Source organism: Lissotriton vulgaris, chromosome 7, assembly GCF_964263255.1.
Source record: "Lissotriton vulgaris chromosome 7, aLisVul1.2, whole genome shotgun sequence".
In the NCBI taxonomy this organism is placed as follows: Eukaryota; Metazoa; Chordata; class Amphibia; order Caudata; family Salamandridae; genus Lissotriton; species Lissotriton vulgaris.
In genome coordinates, this window is record NC_141695.1 from 1693703531 (window position 1) to 1693722320 (window position 18790).

The 18790-nt window shown below is 43.1% G+C and overlaps 1 protein-coding gene across 4 annotated transcripts in view; it reads right to left on the reverse strand.

The window, feature by feature from the left end:
- Window positions 1-18790, reverse strand: part of ARFGAP1 (ARF GTPase activating protein 1) — a 210944-nt gene that overhangs the window by 24989 nt on the left and 167165 nt on the right. For 2 of the 4 annotated variants that reach the window (XM_086932822.1, XM_086932819.1), the window contains one exon: window positions 12640-12696. The exons of the other annotated variants lie outside the window; for them this stretch is intronic. In XM_086932822.1, the coding sequence (XP_086788948.1) occupies window positions 12640-12696 (57 nt within the window). The remainder of the gene's footprint in view (window positions 1-12639; window positions 12697-18790) is intronic. 4 annotated transcript variants of the gene reach the window in all.

An 18790-nucleotide genomic window follows, 5' to 3' on the forward strand; every position in this document is an offset into this window, starting at 1 on the left:
AACATGCCCTAGTGGTTGGACGTCTGGCTTCTTTTATGACATTCATGCAGTCTGGAGGAAGGTTCAGATATCCAAATTCTAGGATTTCAGGAGCCAGATCGCAAAGTTGAGCTGAGCTGGGTCCAGGTGTCTGATCTCTCCATGGTTCTGTGTTAAGAGGAGTGGAGACAGGTACAATTTTTGGTGCGGTACTACAGACAGTTGTAGCAGTGTGGTGTACCACGGCTGTCTGGCCCACGTTGGAGCAACTAGGATGAGGGTCAGAAAATGCTGTAGTTTGATTACTACTAGTGGCCTGAGTGGTAGAGGTGGAAAAGCGTACGCAAATCTGTTTAACCAGTTCATCCATATCGCATTGCCTTTGGACCGTGGGTGTAGATATCTGGCGGCGAAGGTTGGGCATTTGGCGTTTTCGTGGGTGGCAAATAGGTCTATCTGAGGTCGTCTTCACATCTGAAAGAATGGCTGAAGAACTTGCATATGAAGTTCCCACTCGTGGGTCTGTTGTGTTTGATGACTTAACAGATCCGCTATGGTATTTTGTACTCCCGGAACATGCTGGGCTAGAAGGAATATGGTTTTAGGTATAGCCCGCCGCCATATGTCCTGTGCTATTTGAGAGTTGCAGGGAGTGTGTGCCTCCCTGCTTCTGAATGTAATACATGACTGCATGTTGTCCGTGCAGATTAACACAGCTGTGTTTGATAGTTGCTTTTGGGAAAGCTTTTAGTGCTATGAATATTGCTAGTAACTCCAGATGATTGATATGGAGTAACTTTTGTTGCGGTGCCACCTGCCTTGCATGGTTGCATGGTGTGTTGCTGTAGGTGGGCTCCCCAGCCGGAGAGCGATGTATCCGCAGTCAAGATTATCTGAGGAACTGGCTCTAGGAACGGTCGTCCCTTGGAAAGGGTTTTGGTGTTCCACCACTGCAGAGAGCGATGAGTCCGACCGTCTACCAACACTAGGTCTATTAATTGACCTTGAGCCTGGTTCCATTGACGTGATAAGCCCTCTTGTAGCGGACGCATTTGAAGTCTTGCATGGGGCACTATGAAAATGCAAGAGACTATCATCCCTATGAGTTGCATGAACACTCACGCTGGAAGGGAGTGTTTTGGCTGAAACATTTTTAAAAGAGTTTGTATGCTGGCTATCCTTGCTGGAGTGGGATAAGCTAGCGCTGTTGAGGTGTTTATTGTGGCACCGAGGTACTGTTGTACTTAGGATGGTTGCAGATGAGACTTGGTGTGGTTTATTGAATTGAGTGTTGCCAGTCTATTACAAATCTGAGATACTTCCTGTGAGCCTTGTGAATGGGAATGTGGAAGTATGCGTCCTTGAGATCTAGAGTAGCAAGGAAGTCGTTTTGTAACAGGAGCGGAAGGACTTGTTGGAGTGTGACCATCTGAAAATGGTCTGACTGTATGTATATGTTTAGCGGTCGGAGGTCTAGAATAGGCCCTAGAGAGCAGTCCTTCTTTGGAATTAGAAAATATAGAGTAAACCCCTTGTTTTGTTGGTGCAGAGGAACTGGTTCTATTGCACTTTTTAGCAGAGATACTACTTCTTGCTTTAACAGTGATAAATGTTCTTGTGACATTGGACGATGTTTAGGTGGTATGTTTGGGGGGGTAGATGTTAGTTCTAGACAGTAAACTGACTGAATAATTTGTCGTACCCACCTGTCTGATGTGATGCTGGTCCAGGCAGGAAGGAATTGTTGCAGTCTTCCCCCCACAGGAGTGGAATTTTCGGGGGAAAGGGGATGAAAATCATTGGGATGGGGTAGAGGTAGAGCGGGAGTTGTTGGTTTTGCCTCTGCCTTTTTTGTTGTTACCCCTGTAAACCCTCTTTGGTAGCCCTTAGTGAATGTGGATTGGCTAGGGGTTTTGTAAGAAGTGGAGGGACTTTCCGAGGAGTATCCTCTTGTGTTGCCTCTGTATGATGAGCGACGAAAAGAACATCTGTGAGCTTGCTGCTGCAAGGCTCCCATAGATTTTGCTGTATCTGTATCCAGGGAAGGCATGGCTTGGCAGTTCGGGCTGGACTGTTCCCATGAGGCCCATGGTCAGACTGATTTGCATATGGCCATGTCTGAACTGGAGTGGCAGAGTGGGCTAAAGAACGGTGATGGATTAAACCCAGATCTGTTGAATGGGTGTGAGTGTTTTATTGGTTCAGATGCTCCGTCCATCACCACCCCCTTTTGTACCGCTGTCCTATCTTGCCAGCAGCGCTTGGGTTTTGGCAATGAGCTAGATGTTTGATGGTTGTGATGCTGTTAGTTTGCCGGAGGTGTCAAGGAGCTTAGATTCTTTGTCTGGTGGTGAGGCCTCACCGGATGTCTGAGAATTAGCATGTTTACGTGCATTAGACACTACTAAATAATCTAATGGTGCTGGACCTTTAATATAAACTGGATCTGTAGGGGCAGCTTTATGTTTTTTCTCAATGCGAGGATTGAGGACCCTAGCCCTGACAGGATCCTTAAAAACCTGTTGCAGGCTTGATAACGCCCTTAAGCATTGGCAACATGGCAGTAGACCTTTGTGTGTTATCAAAAGTGTGTAATAGGAAATCTTCCTTCACTGCATCAGTGTGTAAGTCCACCCCATGATACTGGGCAGCTCTTTGGACTAGTAGGTTAAAACCTATAGTGTCCTCTGGTGGGGAAGGTCTTGAAGGGTATATATCGTCTTGTGGGACGTAAGGCACATCAGGGTGTTGTAATCATCCCATGGATTAGGTGACTGAGGGGGACTATTGGTCCCTGCTGGGTCATGTGCACCCCAACCTGTGTCATCAGAGTCTGTGTCTACATCATCGTCTGGATTAGTGGAAGGTGTAGGTGAATGTTGTGGTGGAGGAGGTGTAGGAGGAGGAACAGTATGGGGAGGTGGTGGAGAAGGGACCCTTAATGGAGAGGTTGCAATGTCTCTCTTCTTTGGAGGAGGAGGTGGTGCTGGTGCCTCAAGAGGTCTCTTCTTGGAGCTAAGAGTCAATTGACCAGTCTTAGGATCCTTTACAAGAGTTTTTTGTTTAGGATCCGGTGTGAAAAGTTCTTCTGAGTAGGGTAGATCCTGCGGCATCAAAGTTTTCGGCTCCGTAGGTTTTTTCGGCACAGTCGGTAGCTGGTCTTGGGTCTTTTGGTTTAGAAGTGTGCCCTTTTGAAATCTCTTTTACTGGAACCTGTTTTTTCGGTTCTGGGTGTTTTTCGGATCCGAAGTGTGTGAATCTGGAGCTTTAGGTGTTTTTTTTACTCGGCTCCGAGTGCGGTTTCGGCATCGATGAGCCGGTGTTAGTCTTCGGTGCCGTGTGCTTATGTGTCGGAGCAACGGTTGGCGTGGTTGAGGAAGATGGCTTCTTCTTCGTGTCGGTATAGGATTGGCACCAGGGATAGACTGGCTCGAGCCCGAGCCGCCTGAAGGCTTAGTGGGCTTCTTTGCCGGGCCCGAAGGCGGGGAGTGGGAAGCAGTCTCTCGGTGTGCACCCGGGCCCGAATGGGAGGTGTGACCGAAGCCTTCTTTGAGGGTGTCGAGGAAGGGTTGGGGTCGACTGTCTTACTTACGACCCGTTGAGCTGGAGCGATGTCTGAGTCTTCGGCATCTGAGGAGCTGGTACTCTCTTCGGCGTGCTGGTGCTCTGGCACGTCAACACCCTCTTCAAAGATGTCGTCGGGATTGAAGCTGACGAGCGAGCCATAGTTCTTAGAGCTCGTCTGTCACGAATCGTATTCTTGGAGCGGAATGAGGCACAAGCGGAACAGTCTTTTGCCTCGTGCTCCGGTCAGAGGCAAAGGTTGCACACCTCATGTAGGTCGGTGTGGGGAAACTTCGACCCACATCGAGAACACTTCTTGAATGGCATCCTTTCCATGAGCCAGAAAGTAAGGCCTAGGAAGGCCCGAAGGCCTTCGTCGACGACCGGAATCGAAGACTTTGAAGTGAAGAATCGCGTCGATGTGGAGCGCGATCGAAACAATACCGTCAAACTGGGTGAGGATTGCGCGCCGAAGGAAATTCGGTTCCAAACTGGAGCGCAGGAAACCCATCCGAGCCCGATGGCGGACAAAAAACAATCTGGGGATGGAGCCGATGCCCATGCGCAATGTGGTCCAAAGGAGGAGTCACCTAGCTCGTGGCTTCCAAAGAACTTTTCTGAACAACAAACTGCAAACATCCGGGCCCAACACTAGGTGGCGATCTAAGCACAGTGTGCAATCTGCAGGTCATATGCCTCGAACAATAACTTTCTAGCCGCCAGGAATAAACTTAAAGAACTAGTCAATCTAACACTATTTCATTGGCCCATCTACATTTAAAATTATCCGTAAAGGCAAAACACCGATCTTCACTGTACCCTCGGATGTGGAGACTTTCCCATGGGAACACATCTGAAACGTTAACGAAGATAGCCCCTCTTCAGAAGACACTTCATTTCCACTGATTTGGGGCTCTCGTTGGGTTTTATTTGGGACTGGTCAGATGTAGGCTTATACTGTGCATTGCTTGGCATGCATTTTGAACTTTAATTCTCTCACTAAGCTCCCTGCTTTCTTGCTAATGTAGGATTTGTCTTCCTCACTAGTTGTATTATAGCTGCCTTTGTAATGCTGTTTAGAATTCCATCTAATCTAGGTACATGGATCTCTATTACATCCTTACTTTATATGTGTTTTCATGATTTACCTGCTTTCTAGATGCAGAGTGTTCCACATTGCGCTGAAACCCACACAGTTCCTGTATCTAAACATAATCTCATGGGATTGCCCTCTCCTTTATCAGGAGAATTTTATTTGTTGGTTTTATATTGTTATTGCTGCCTTCCTACCATTTTTTTCTCCCTTTCTTACACCACCATATGATACATAGTTAATTTGCTGTTCACTTTTTTTCCATACTGCTCGATTCCTGACCCTCTTTTGCTCACCAATACACTTAACCATGCTTCTTGCTTAGAATTTTCCCATGTCTACCTTAAAAGTGGTGTCCCTTAACACCAACGGACTCAACCACCTGGTAAAATGCAAAATGATTGCTGAATATTGTAATAGTGTTAATGATGATCTAAGATTTCTTACAGAAACTAAAATTCATTAAAAAAAAAAGCTTTATCCATGGAATGTGGCTGGATCTCAGACTTGTCTTGCTCAGTGGTGATCTTAAAAAAAAAAAGGAGTGATTAAAAATGAAGGTTTATCAATAATTTCTGCGGAGCAAGCTATTGATGTTAGATGACTAATTACCCAACTACAACATGGCAATATGGAACTATATGTCATAATCACCTACGCTCCCAACAGCGACAAGCCACAGTTCTAGACGTATCTGACTGCCAAATCGGCACGTTTACACCATACTGCTCGCATTATTCTCGGACATGACTAATTTAACAATGGATTCCATCCTAAACAGGCATTGTTTGTATAAATAACTCCCAAAGCCCATAAAATCATGTGCAATCTTTGGACTGCACATGCCTGGCTGACATTTGGAAACTGCCCCTTCCCACTGGCAGTTATTTAACTTTTTTTTACTGCCCCATAACAGTTCGTCAAGGGTAGGTTACGTGCCCTTGTCCATGACATCCTTAACAATTGTACCTATCCTGGTTTCTGACCATATAGACTACAATATTACCCTGCAGATCCCGCCCCTTTAACCCTATTTTTTTTCAATGTTGCATGGAAACTGAAGTTTTGGAAACCGCAGTCCAGCAGTTAGACAGGGAGCTAGTGCTGTTTACTCAAAATAATGTGAATGCTGTGTCTTCACACATCACTCTTTGGGATGCTTTGAAATGCACCTTTAGGGGACAATGTATCAGCCGTGTGGTGAAAAGACAAAGATATCACATCCTTCCTGAACAAGGAAGAAAAAGATATCAAGGCAAAATACGTACTATATTGAATTTCTAAGGACTCTTCTCTTTTTAATGCTCTGAAATGTTTCAAATATTTATGCAATATGATCATAAGTAGATGGGCACATGTAGGTGTCCAAGCTCAGAAGAGCAAACTTAATAGACTAATAAAGTCTATTATAGATCATCATGGTACTGTTAAATCCAAAACAGTAGACATCTTCGAGGTTAAGACATTTTACCCTTTCCTCTACAAACTCAATATAAACGTCACTAAGGAGACATGCTTAGACTTATTGAAAAACATCCATGAAATCTGTCTCTGACAAGGAAAAAGTTTCTTTAAATAAATCTAGAGATAAATGAAACCTGAATGCAATTATAATCTTCCCGGCAGGGAAGGCCCCTGGGCTGGATGGTCTTCCCATTAACTTTTATGCAACATTTGCCAACACAATATTAACCCCATGTTGATCCATTGATCAATCATTTTGCCACCTCTGGTAAGGTATCCAGCCCCGCAACCAAAGAGGCTATTGTTTTCATCCCAAAAGAAGTGATAGACCACTCAGAACAAAAAAAGGTCAGGCCTATCTCGCCGATAAATATGGAGACAAAAATATACATGAATATAGGCGCTGAATGCCTTGAATCACTTATAATAAAAGAAATCCATATCTTGGAGTCAGGCTTTGTTAAAGGGAGACTAGCTAGAGGCAACATTCAATTTTTCAGCCTTTTCACTGAAAAAGCCTCTCTGCCTTAGGCGCCTACTACAGTTCCCACAGCGCTGGACGGTGAGAAGGCCTTCGATAAAGTCATCTGGCCTTATTAGGAGGCAGTGAGTTGTCGATACAATCTTGACGAGCACTTAAAAATGATCATGGCTTCATATGCTACTCCCACAGTGAAAATAGAATTAATGGCGTCACTTCTGCTCTTTTCACATTACAGGGAAACCAACTGCTTCATCCACTTTCCCCGCTATTATTCCTTTCGGCTATGTACCATCTACTAATAATGATAAATAACTCACTCAATGCTAATAGTGTTCACTCCGGTCCTCCTCCTTTTAAAACCGCAGCATATGCTGACATTTTTATATTTTCGAATGACCCAGATTCAGCCGTACTGGACACCATATAGACTACACATTCTTTCTCCAGCCTCTCAGGATACTCCTTGAATAAGAATATAATCAAGGTATAACCCTTTAATATTCATTGTCAGCCATCGTGTATTCGGGCTTCCAAAGGGAAACTAAGTTTATCAAGTATTAAAGCATATGGTTTACTGGTAACATATCGGAGCCGGTTACATATAATGAGCAAAAAGTGATTCATTAAGTCAAACACCTACTCTTAGCATGGTCCCATAAACACATCTCATGGCAGGGCCGGTTGGAAACTTTAAAAATGATGGCGACTCCTCTTGTAAAGTTTATTTACAAGCATGTTACCTAGTCATGCTTCTCATTTCTTCTCTGCCATCAAGTCGACTTGGAATTTCTCTGGTGTTAAAAAAACCTCAAAAAAAAAAACACCCTTAAAAAAGTTTGGTTCGCTTATGAGAAATGAGATTGCAACCTCCCAAACTGGTCCAATTATCAACTTGCATTTTACTTGCTCAAATGGCCACTGGTCCGACAAAGACTCGGAGTGAAAACCCCCACGACTCCTTATTGAACATCATTTGTGCTTCCCCCTTCTCATTTATTGCAAAGAGATTTAGATCCAACACTTGCCAGAAAGGATTTGGCTCGCGGACTGTTGAGACGCCAACTGGGGGTATCGAAATTGACCCTGACAGGTAACTACCTTAAAGTGACTGCGAATCTGGAGTCAACCGAGGATTTATGAGCTTGACCACGTGACGGTGCAAAACGTGCACGTCATATTATTAAAGGTTAATACCTTACAATGAACCATGCAGCATATCAGAAATCTGGAGAAATATGAGCGTCTTTTCAAGAATTAGATCTATTGAAGTTGCAAGGTGAATACCATATCTCCAAAAACATCTTGAAATCTACTTTACTTTCCGTCACCCACACAGAGGGAATAGACTCTTATTTCAATCTGATACCCTGGCTCGGAATATATTCACGGCTGTTGATTACCATTGCGCCCTGAAGAAGTTCCGCTTGACGGAACGAAACGCGTTGGCTGGTTTCTCAATTGGAATATTAAAAGAACTCTGAACTTTTTTGCAATTACGGATTCAGCGTTTTTTCATTTGGAACATTCTTGATTACAGACTTTATCACCTACATATGGTGGAGATTCAATTTCCTGAGTGGTGCATTTCAAAATTTGATTCAATATTGATTTTTCCCAAAGTTTTGGGATATACTCTTTGGACAGGGAGTATTTGAAAACTGCACGCAACTCGAAAGAAAACTAAATATAGATATTGGTGACATATGGGTTGGTGCTTTGAGGGTGTAAAAGTGGTCCACTGTCCACATTGTTTTGTATAAAATAGATCTCAACTTAACTTCTCACATGCAAATGACTGACCCAATACTTGGATAGGTTAACCAATCAAAACAGCACAATTTTTAACACAAACAGAATTTTCTGTCTCTATAATGCTGTACGCCATCTTTAGCGTCCTTGTGGGGCAGGTAAGACCTCATCTGGAGGACCTATTTAAACCGTTCCTTCTAGCGCAGCGGGATCGCGCAGCGGGGTAGCCTTCGCTTTTGCCTGAGTAGTGCCAGAGTCCTGCCCGTCTGCGCCCGTCAGCGTCCCGGAGGCGGCGGAGCGGCGGGAGGGCCTGGCTGCAATTCTTTTCATAGGGTAAGATGGTCTGCTATACTGCAAGGGAACTCCGTGCTCTGCAAAGCTTTTCTTGCGCTTGCCGATCCGTGTTCCCGGGCCGGTACAGGGGTAAACGGTCGTGCCCTGGCTGCGGTTGGACGCCCGGCTATGCCCCGGCCGCTGTATCTCGGAGAGACGAGGATTGTGTAAAACACCTCTGCTTAATGCTTAATACGAGATCGGTTGGTAAGCACGCCTTGGAGATCTTTGATCTCCTTGTCAGAGAAAAACCACTTTGCCTCCTGCTGACAGAAACTTGGTTGGGGGAGATGTCCAATCCGGACATCATGGCGGCAATTCCTTCAGATTATAACATCTTTCATCAAGACAGGGCGAAAGGCAGGGGAGGAGGAGTGGCGGTAGTAGTGAAAAAGTCAGCTACCTGCTCTTTTTCCTCTTTGGATATCATTACAGGATCCGAATCCCTTGCCTTTACCATCAGACTGACCCCGCATCAAGCCTTGAAAGGGCTGTTGGTATATAGCTCTCCTGGACCAGCGGGCTCCTTTTTTGACGACCTCCAGGGGGCCATTTCTGACATGGCTGTGAGTGCGCAGCACTGTCTTCTGGCGGGAGATTTCAATTTTCATATGGATGTCGACGATGATCCTGATGTGAAAAAACTGCTTGACATTACGGCCCGCTTGGTCTTGTCCCTTTTCTTGTTGGCTCCACACACGACAAGGGGCATACGTTAGATCAGGTTTTTTCCTCGGTCCCTCTCGTTGACGTTGAGCTCCTTCCGGTGCTCTGGACTGACCACAGGTTGGCCAGATTCTGTGTACTGGGTAGCGAAAAATTACCCAACAGCGCCCCTAGACAGCATGGTTCTGCTCGAAGGGCTCTGCATAGAGTCACTCCTGAGTTGCTGGCTCAGGCCGCTATGGACCATCCTTGCCCTCTTTCAGGGGATTTAGAGCAGGATGTGGAGTCCTTGCAGGGATGGTTGCTGGAGAGGTTGAATGATCTGGCCCCCGCAATGGCCCCTCGGGACACGGCTAAGAGGGTTTCAGCTCCGTGGTTCACTGAGGCATTGTGTGCCACTCGTGCCCAGTGTAAGGTGGCGGAGAGGGCATGGCGCCTCCACTATGATCCGGAGGCCAGACTGGCTTACAGGATAATGATCAAATCCTACCATCAGGATATTCTCCGTGAGAAAAAGGACTATCTGGCAAGGAGGATTGAGGCTGCCTCTAACTCCTGTAAAGAGATCTTTACTGTGGTGAGGGAGTTTACGGCTCCCAGATCCAACGTGTCCCAAAGTGTTTCATCTGAGCTTTGGGTCTGTGACCTTGCCAAATTTTTCACGGATAAGATAAAATCTATCCAGGACTCTTTCCCAGCGAAGTCTGCGGAAGTGTGTTCTAGCTTGAAGGCCGGATTATCCTCACCGTCCACGCAGGGTGCGGTTCTTGCTGAGTTTCCATCTGTCTCCGCTGATGTCTCCCTAGCTCTTCTGGCCAATCTTAAATCTGGCTCGCCATTGGATCCCTGCCCAGCCAAGTTTTTGGCCAAGATGGCGGTCGTGGTTAACCCATTGGTCAACTCTCTGGTGAATCTGTCTTTGAGGGAGGGGAGGGTCCCGCTGCCCTGGAAAAGGGCTATGGTGATCCCCCTCCTCAAAAAGCCTGGGTTGGACTCAGAGGTTTTGGCTAACTACGGTCTGGGCCTCCCCGAGCTCCGCCGAGATGCCGCCACTTGGAGTCGGTGTTCCACAGGGTTCTGTGTTGAGCCCGACTCTGTTCAACATCTTTATGACACCTTTGGCGGCACTGGTGGAGTCCTTTGGGGCCCAGATCGTATCCTATGCGGATGATACGCAATTGCTCTTCACGTGTGGGAAAGACCAGGCTTTTGATGGAGAGAACATCCGGGGCTGTCTGGAGATGGTCTTCAGCTGGTTCCAGCGGAACAGTCTTAAAGCCAACTCCAGTAAATCGGAGGTGTTGTTCTTCGGCTGCTCTCTTGACCCCGATTGGCAGGCCTTGTGGCCAATAGATATGTGTCCCCCTGCCCAGGCTTCGCCTGTGGCAAAAAAATCTGGGAGTGAAGGTTGATAATAATCTGTCGCTGAGATCACATATTCTTGGCCTGGCGGGCACCTGCTATGGTATACTTAAGATGCTCCGGAAGTTCCTGCCTCTGCTAACAGAAGAGCATAGAAAGATCACTGTGCAAGCCTTAATAGGCTCCAGACTGGACTACGCGAACGTCCTCTATGTAGGTCTTCCGGACTATCTTGTTCAGCGGCTGCAGGTTGTGCAGAACTCCGCGGCCCGTGCAATTTTTGGTCTCCATAGGCGAGCGAGAGCCTCGGGTCTGGTGCGATTGCTTCATTGGTTGCCCATCCGGAAGCGGATTATGTTTAAAGCACTGACCTTGGCACACAAAGCGCTTTTTGGCGCCGGAGCAAAGTACCTACAACGGAGATTGGCTTTCTACCGCCCAGTTAGATCATTGCGGTCGGAATCTTTGTTTTTGGCTGTGGTCCCTCGAGTGAGGAAGGCTCGCACGGGGGGTCGCTCCTTTAGTTTGAGGGCCCCTCAGTTATGGAATTCCTTGCCTTTGGACTTACGGTCTTCCTCTAATCTCCTTCTGTTTAGGAAGAGCCTTAAGACCTGGCTTTTTAACCTTTAGGGTGTTTCTTTTTCTTCTGCTTGGTGTCTGTTTTATGATGTTATGTTTTCTACTGAGCCGCCCCGATAAAGCGCCGAGACACTCCTCTGGAGTAGCCGTGCGCTATAGAAATAAAATTTTAACATAACATACCCATAATCTACTCCACCCACTCTTTCGGATATATAGACCTAAATCAATGGACCTTTTAATAACATGGCCCTCAAAATCATCCAACTAAAATGGAAACAGACTAATAATGTATCATGTCATACATTGGGGTCATGGGTTACTTAAACCTCTCGAAATCTTCAGGGGTTCCTATAACCTGAAGGAACATTTGGTGAAACTTGACAACTTCATTTCCACCACATTATATATAGAGTTGGCTCTACTGATGCCACTATCTCTTGAGCTGTTGGTTTGATTTCTTGTTAACACCAGCATACACCACATGGCTTTCCCCCCCTACAGGATCTCTCCATCATCTCATCTCCCTTTTCCCTTTCTGTTTAGTGGATTATTTGGTTTAGTTTTCCTCTAGAGTATGATGATTGCGTGTCATTGTTCCGTCTACCACCTCGGGCAGTTGTAATTCCCTTCATGTTAGATCTCATTTTACCCCTTTTCATATACAGATTCTGATATATATCTTTTGACTTGTTTGTACTCATTCAGTAGTACCATTTACAAGTATTATACTTAGTTGACATAATAGCTAAAATTGTTCCTTCTGCTTTACATAAACTATATGCAAGCACCTGTATTCGGCATTACCATTACTGGTTGTATGCTTTACTTTTTGAAAACGAATACAGTTTAGGTACAAAAAAAATTGTCATTTACACGAAGTGGTCAACAATAGATTACAGCACACAATGCAATAGGATGTTCAACAAAGCTCAATACCAGAAAAGTACAAAGAAAGCAACCAACATCCATCATATAGCATTGCCCAATGGCCATTCAAGGTTAGATGCTCACTGGATGAAAATGCACACGTTTCTGTGGGCGTTAAACCTGGCACTTAAACACAATTGCCATGCACTTTAGTATATAGTTAATCAAGTCAATTTATTTTGTGAGTGCATTGTTAGTTTGGTGATTTTCAAAGCAGTGTATATGGATCACCGTGTGTTACTGATTGCAGATATAGGATCTCCGTCTTAGTACAACATTCCATATTCATGTGTTTTTTTTGGTTATTTAATCATTAACAGATTGGTAATCATGCCCACCACCAGGTTATTTGAGAGATTTGTTAATGGCGTTCAGCTGGATAATCAACCCGTCACCAGATGCTCTAGCATACGAGTTACTTTGGTTACAGGTTTACCTTTTCCTGGGCTGGTTTGAGAACGGTTTCATTAAAATTCGAACCTAACTCAGAAGCCTAGTTAAAAGCACAAAAAACAGTAATGAAAAAGTCAAATCTTTTTTAGGGTCATTGCTTCATGTAATAACAGACAATAAGACTAACATCAGAGCAGTCAGAAAGGGTGACAAAGGCACTTCCTTCCACAAGCAACAAAGTGAGAAGAAGACATGCATACAAATGTAAAGCTGCAAGGAAGAACCAGAAATAACAGATTGGAAAAGGTGATGGGAATATAAGAGGGAATTCTGAAACCTGTTTGAACAATTCTAAAATCTAACTACATAAGTTATATCTTGCTTTAACAGTTACCATCAGTCCAGATCGGTATTCCTCATCTTAGGATGGTCATGTTGGGGGATGGGGTGAAGGTGGGGAGGGAGGAGGAGGCCTCCCACCTAAACACAAACCACACGGATACAGACCCTGGCAAGTCAAGAGTACACCCTCCGAATGTTAAAGTTCAAGAGTGAACCAGTACAAATTCATTGTGAAATGTGGACCAACAAGCTATTTGCACAGGTCCAGGCTAATGGAAACCTACTTGGGAGAGGAGGAAATAAATTCCTTTGGCATGCATCACAAGACTTTCCAAGCACTTCGTCCATTTGGAACTGCAGGCTGCGAACAGTGCATCTTTAAAAGACTAGTAGGTGTGCCCACAATGACAGTAACAGCTGGCATTGCAGAAGCTAAGACTATTACTTTAGCAATGCCACTAGAACCAATAGATAATTATTTATGGTCCAACCACAATGTAGTCTACAGAACACTTCTGTGGCGCACGCCACCAAGTGCCACAACTACTAGTTTCTAAAATTAACCATGGGTACAATTCTAGAGGTTCAATATTTGTACACATGTCACATCAGATAAATGTACACTCTGGTAACTAGCTCAATACATAGTACATCTTGGGACTAACATTACTCAAAAACAAACTGAGCATTTATGTTGAGAACTTCAAGAAAACTGCAACTCTAACATCTTCATACAATAAAATAAAGAAGAGTTGAAGACTATGAAAGAGAGACTAGGCAGAGACAGGATCATTCAGATGAACTATTCATGTGCATTACTACTTAGAAGCAGTAACAAGGTGTGCATGAGAGACGCTTAGGAGAGACTCAAAGCAGCAGCTATAAGGATTCTTAGGAAACCACCAGAGACACCTTGTGTCCACTGCCAGCGAATGTAGGACAGCAGGAAGTTCTTACTTGCAAGTCCATTCTATTTTAGGTCTCTGAAACTATGACATCAAATTGACTCCAATTGCTCAGTAACATTTTACCATACTCAACCAGCCATAGTTGAAGACAAACTTAGAACATTTATATCATTTAACAGAGTAAACTCTGATCCAGAATCATGCAACCTCCACCTCCTTTTTTTATTATATTATCAGCTCAGCGGAAGGTGACCATGGTCAGTCACCTAAGAACTACTGGCTAGTTCCAAGCAAGACTTACAAAAATAGGTAAGAGCACAATAGCTTTATGTAAGCAACATAAGTCACAGTTGTACAAAACGTCTCACAGGTCACACACTGCTGGGCTCCCAAACGCCTCTGATCCACCAAAAATAAATGATTCAAAATCATTCAAAAGCTCAGAGACCGAGCTAGATGCAGAAACGGATGACGGTATTATAACTACTAGATGATCCCGCCATTAAACTCATTCTCACAGGCTGGACTCTGCATAGAGATAAAGATAATGGCTCGAATTAACAGCACACATTATGATGTGTTAGCACTATGTTGGAGATTGGTGCACGCAGATCTTCCCAGTGTCTTAGAATCATTCAGGCTAACTTTTGTTTTGTCATTTCAGATATGGTGGATCAGACACCAAGTAGGAGATTTTTTTTTAGTATGGATGGTGTGTGACTGGAATGCACCTCACAAATTTTGGAAAAGCGTGTAAGGAATAGATGCAGGGAGTGAGATTTCCGGGCCCGAGAAAAGCCACAGGGAAGGGTGGCAGAAACATATATACCAGTTCAAAGGAGGAAGTTAGGGCCACAGTTCCCCTCCGCACTTCCCACTTTTTCTTTCCCAAATTTTAACCATACGAACTAGGGCATTTATTAAAGTAACAGATGCTACCAGCTAGGTATTTTTAACAGAATTCCCCCCCCCCATCCCCATAACTCCTATTTTCTTCCATAATATGATATTATTCAGTGCTCCTGAGTAGGCTCATTGGTCGCAACACGCCTTGTTTTCAAGTGGAACAGGAAGGAACCCAAATGAAGCAGGCCATCAAGGGAATCCATGCTGGAGGAGGGTTCTATAAAAGTATTTTTGCTTTTTTCATAAAAAAGTGGCTTGGACAGTCCACATGATGGAGTAGGGCTCTCTAATTTGAGGTTGAGGAGAATGAGCCCTTCTCTGTTCTCCCTCTTCCCTCCCCCTAACTTGTAGTATAATACTGCACATGGCTTTCTTTAACTAATTATGTCACACCAAGTTCATGGCAGAGTAAGATGCTCATGGACTGCGCACATACGGCGTGGTATATTCATTTATAGACATACCTATACTATAATTTTTAAAACACCAATTCAAAAGTGAATCACCAGTACTTACACAGAAGTACTGAAATGGAATACAAGAATGTTCTATGGAAGCTAAAAGCCCTCAACAGACTGGCAAAGCAAAGGGTGTAAATAGATGGGTCAAGACCACCATTTAAATGAGATAAGTAATGGAACATCACTAGACAGTTTAACTGGTTAAACTAGTATTCTTCTGCTTAAACAAAATTTTTGTACAATTCAAGGTGCTAATTTTTGAGCTAATTTATTGAGAAAACATAGTATTTCCAAGATAAGGGGAGCTTAAAAAAAAAAAAAAACAGCAAACTACTTTTTCAGAAATTCAAACTGAAATGTTATGGGAATAGCCCAGTAGGTTGCAGAACCCGCCATCATAAAAGAAAAACACATTTCAAACTGCATTGCAAATTATGAAGTGTTACAAAATATATCATGAGGAAGGAAATACAACAGGAACTCAGCCTCTACTGTAAAAAGGCCTAAAAGCATCCCTCACAGAATCCAGAACCCTGAATCTGTCTATTACTAATCTTAACCCTAACTGGAAATGAAACTCTAATCAACTCTTAAAAGTAACCCAACATTAAATGTAAATCTAACCTGAACCCTTCAAACAACTCTAAGCATTATATTATTTCTAACTTTCATCATAATGTATTTCTCCATAATGGTTTGCTCATAATGCCATTAGATATATTATTTTCCACTACTCCTCATCCGCAGAAAAACTATACCCAACCTTCATTCCAAATTTCAGGGCATCCAAGCAGTAATGGAAGGCTGTACATGTACACACACCAAGGAGTTTGGCTAAATTCCATTGACATCACTATATTTTCTTCGAAATAAAATAACTTCTCCCATTGATCAATTTGAAAGACAGGGCCCTTAAAATCAAAATATCATTTGTACTATGCGAGGTGGGCAGTGCCACCAGTAACCAAAATGCCTCACTATATATCTGATGTTTGCTCAACTGGCCAAAAGAAACGAAGGACTGCTATTTAAATTGTAGTTTGCTGCATTCAAGTTTATTATTGTTAAAAAATGATGGGAAATGTTACATGACTTATTAATCAAATATAAAAACCACAGAATAACAAGGTACATGACAAAGCTGCACAGAACAATGTAGAGGTGAAAAACAGACAGGGACATAGGGCCCATGCACAAGAGGAGGAAGTTCAGTTTTACCAGCTCAGATTGCTGTTTGGAACCCCACATCTTTACTCAGGACAGCGACGAAGAGCAAAAGTAGAAGAAGAAGCAGCTTTTAGCAAAACACTGAAAGGCATCTTTCAAGCAAGTTAAAGTAGCATGAACCATTCATAGTGGCAGACTGAAAATGCATTACTGCGGCTGGAAAGGGGCAGTGACACCTCATTCTGGCAGCAATGAATACTAACCGGAGAGCTTTTAAAGGACATAATTAAATCATTCACTAAGGCCTTCACTTTTGGAAATTTAATTGTAAAGCAGAAGTTGACCTTTCGTATAGTGAACATAGAAAGACAACTGCTTTTTTTAGTAAGGTGGTCACTATACAGCATTTTCATTTATTTTACGTGGGAACAGTGCAAACTTAATGAATGAATAAGGCCTATGTCAAATGCAGGAACTAAGGTAAAAATGTACCAACTACTGCACCCAAGAACACCTTGCTAGGTGCCTATGCATGCATCATAACCCTTACCCCGGCAACTAAAAAATATTAGAAATGTATCTTAACTCTGCTGCCCCTGCCTTGGGACTGCAAAGAGGTAGGCTGCTTTGTAGAGGATTGGAGGATTTTCTAGCCTTTAGTCAGTGGTTGAAGTGCATTAGAAAATATTTTGAAACTGTGATTGTGTGCAAAGCGGTGTGGGGTCAAAGAACATGGCTAACAAAAATACCCTGTAACTTTTTTCAGTCTTTCTCCTGCAGGTAACTTCATTTAAAATAAGGCACAGCTTAAATGAAAAGTAAATGCAACTTCAGTTAATCAGTAGGAAACCTCTCTATTAGTTTATGCACCACAGAGGTAGGTGTGTTTTCAGACAGCCACAGAAGTGAATCCTGGTTGGTGCAGTTGAGAATAGTAACTTGTGAATGTTTAGTGCTAGGAGGTCTCAGTCTGTGACAGAACGCACTGTGACTATGCAAGTCATTATTTTAAACGTCCATTACATACAGAAAAAGATAGGCTGCTAAAAAATGTGCAAAAATGAGGGGAACTATTTTTCTCAAATCAAAAAAAGCATGGGAACGTCGTGCCCCTCAAATCGCCCCCCCCCCCCATTTTCGACCATTGCCGTTCGTACAGAAGAAAATGCAAGTTACTTGTAATAGTTTTTCTCCAACATGAGCATCATAGTTGCAATTAAACACCAAATAGTCATGCCCATTTTAGGTATCTCAAATAGCCAAACTAAGTGTAGAATCTTGAGAAATTCTTTACAATATTTAAATCTTTTTTTAGTAAAAATTCTTTTGAAATGTAAATGAAAACCAACTTCCCTGCACACAACACTGACAATTTTTTGTCTCACGTTTAAAGATATTAAGGAGGATTTAAATTGCCTCCAATGAAAAAGATTACTGATTTTAGTTAACATTGTTCTTTTCTTGTAAAGATAAAAAGAAAATCATTATAGGAAACTGAACTAGATGGCTGGACAAACATTAGCTTTATGGGTCTGCAAATGTTAGACTGACCCTTTAAGAGAAGCAGGTGTACCTGTGCTGACAGTCCGTCTCTCAGTTCAACTTTAAAGGGGAGTAGGATCTTGAATGAAATTGAATAAGATGCCATATTAAAATGGAAAAGAGGAGGGGATAGAGTTTAAGGGCTTCAAACAAGATTCCATTTACACACTAATAATGACTGTTCTTCGTCTTCCCTAATCGTAAAAAAAACTGAATTAAAATGTTTTTAAAAATCAAGCCCCTTAAAAACAATAGTGGCAGCGTAATTGAGAATAAAACAGCCTAAAAGAGAAAATAGGATATATTGGTAAAAAGGGGGTGCAAGGAAGTTTGACTTAACTGACTCTCTCCTGGAGTCTGAAACGAGACAGCATTGTCCAGTAAATAAGTATGAGTAATACATTTTGAGGTGTCAGTTTGGATATGTTGGAAATTAGGGCATTCCTCAGCATTGTAGTGTAGGTAGCCTTTCGCCGGATGGAGTGAGAGTTTTGTTTCCCTAGAAAGGATTTGTTGGCTTTTTTATAACATGCAAAGAAACATGAGACAATCTATCTTGCTAGTGACTCTCGCCTATGCCTGGTTACATATGGCCACAACTTATGACATTTTTGATGTGCGCATATCTTATTATTTTCTGGTGTCCAAACACATTTTATATCTGTTGAATGGCCTAAACATTCAGGTACTGAGAGAGGATTTTGAAAGAAAATTGGAAGGTTAATAGTTTGATTTACATTGAAAAAGAGTGGCTTCTTGTAGATTACCCTTGCTTTGCAAAACAAAGAGTAAGGATCAAGCAAGCATAGTATCAGAATTTCACTTACACTACATACTAGGTTAATGGCCTTGTGGAAAGAGCTTTCCA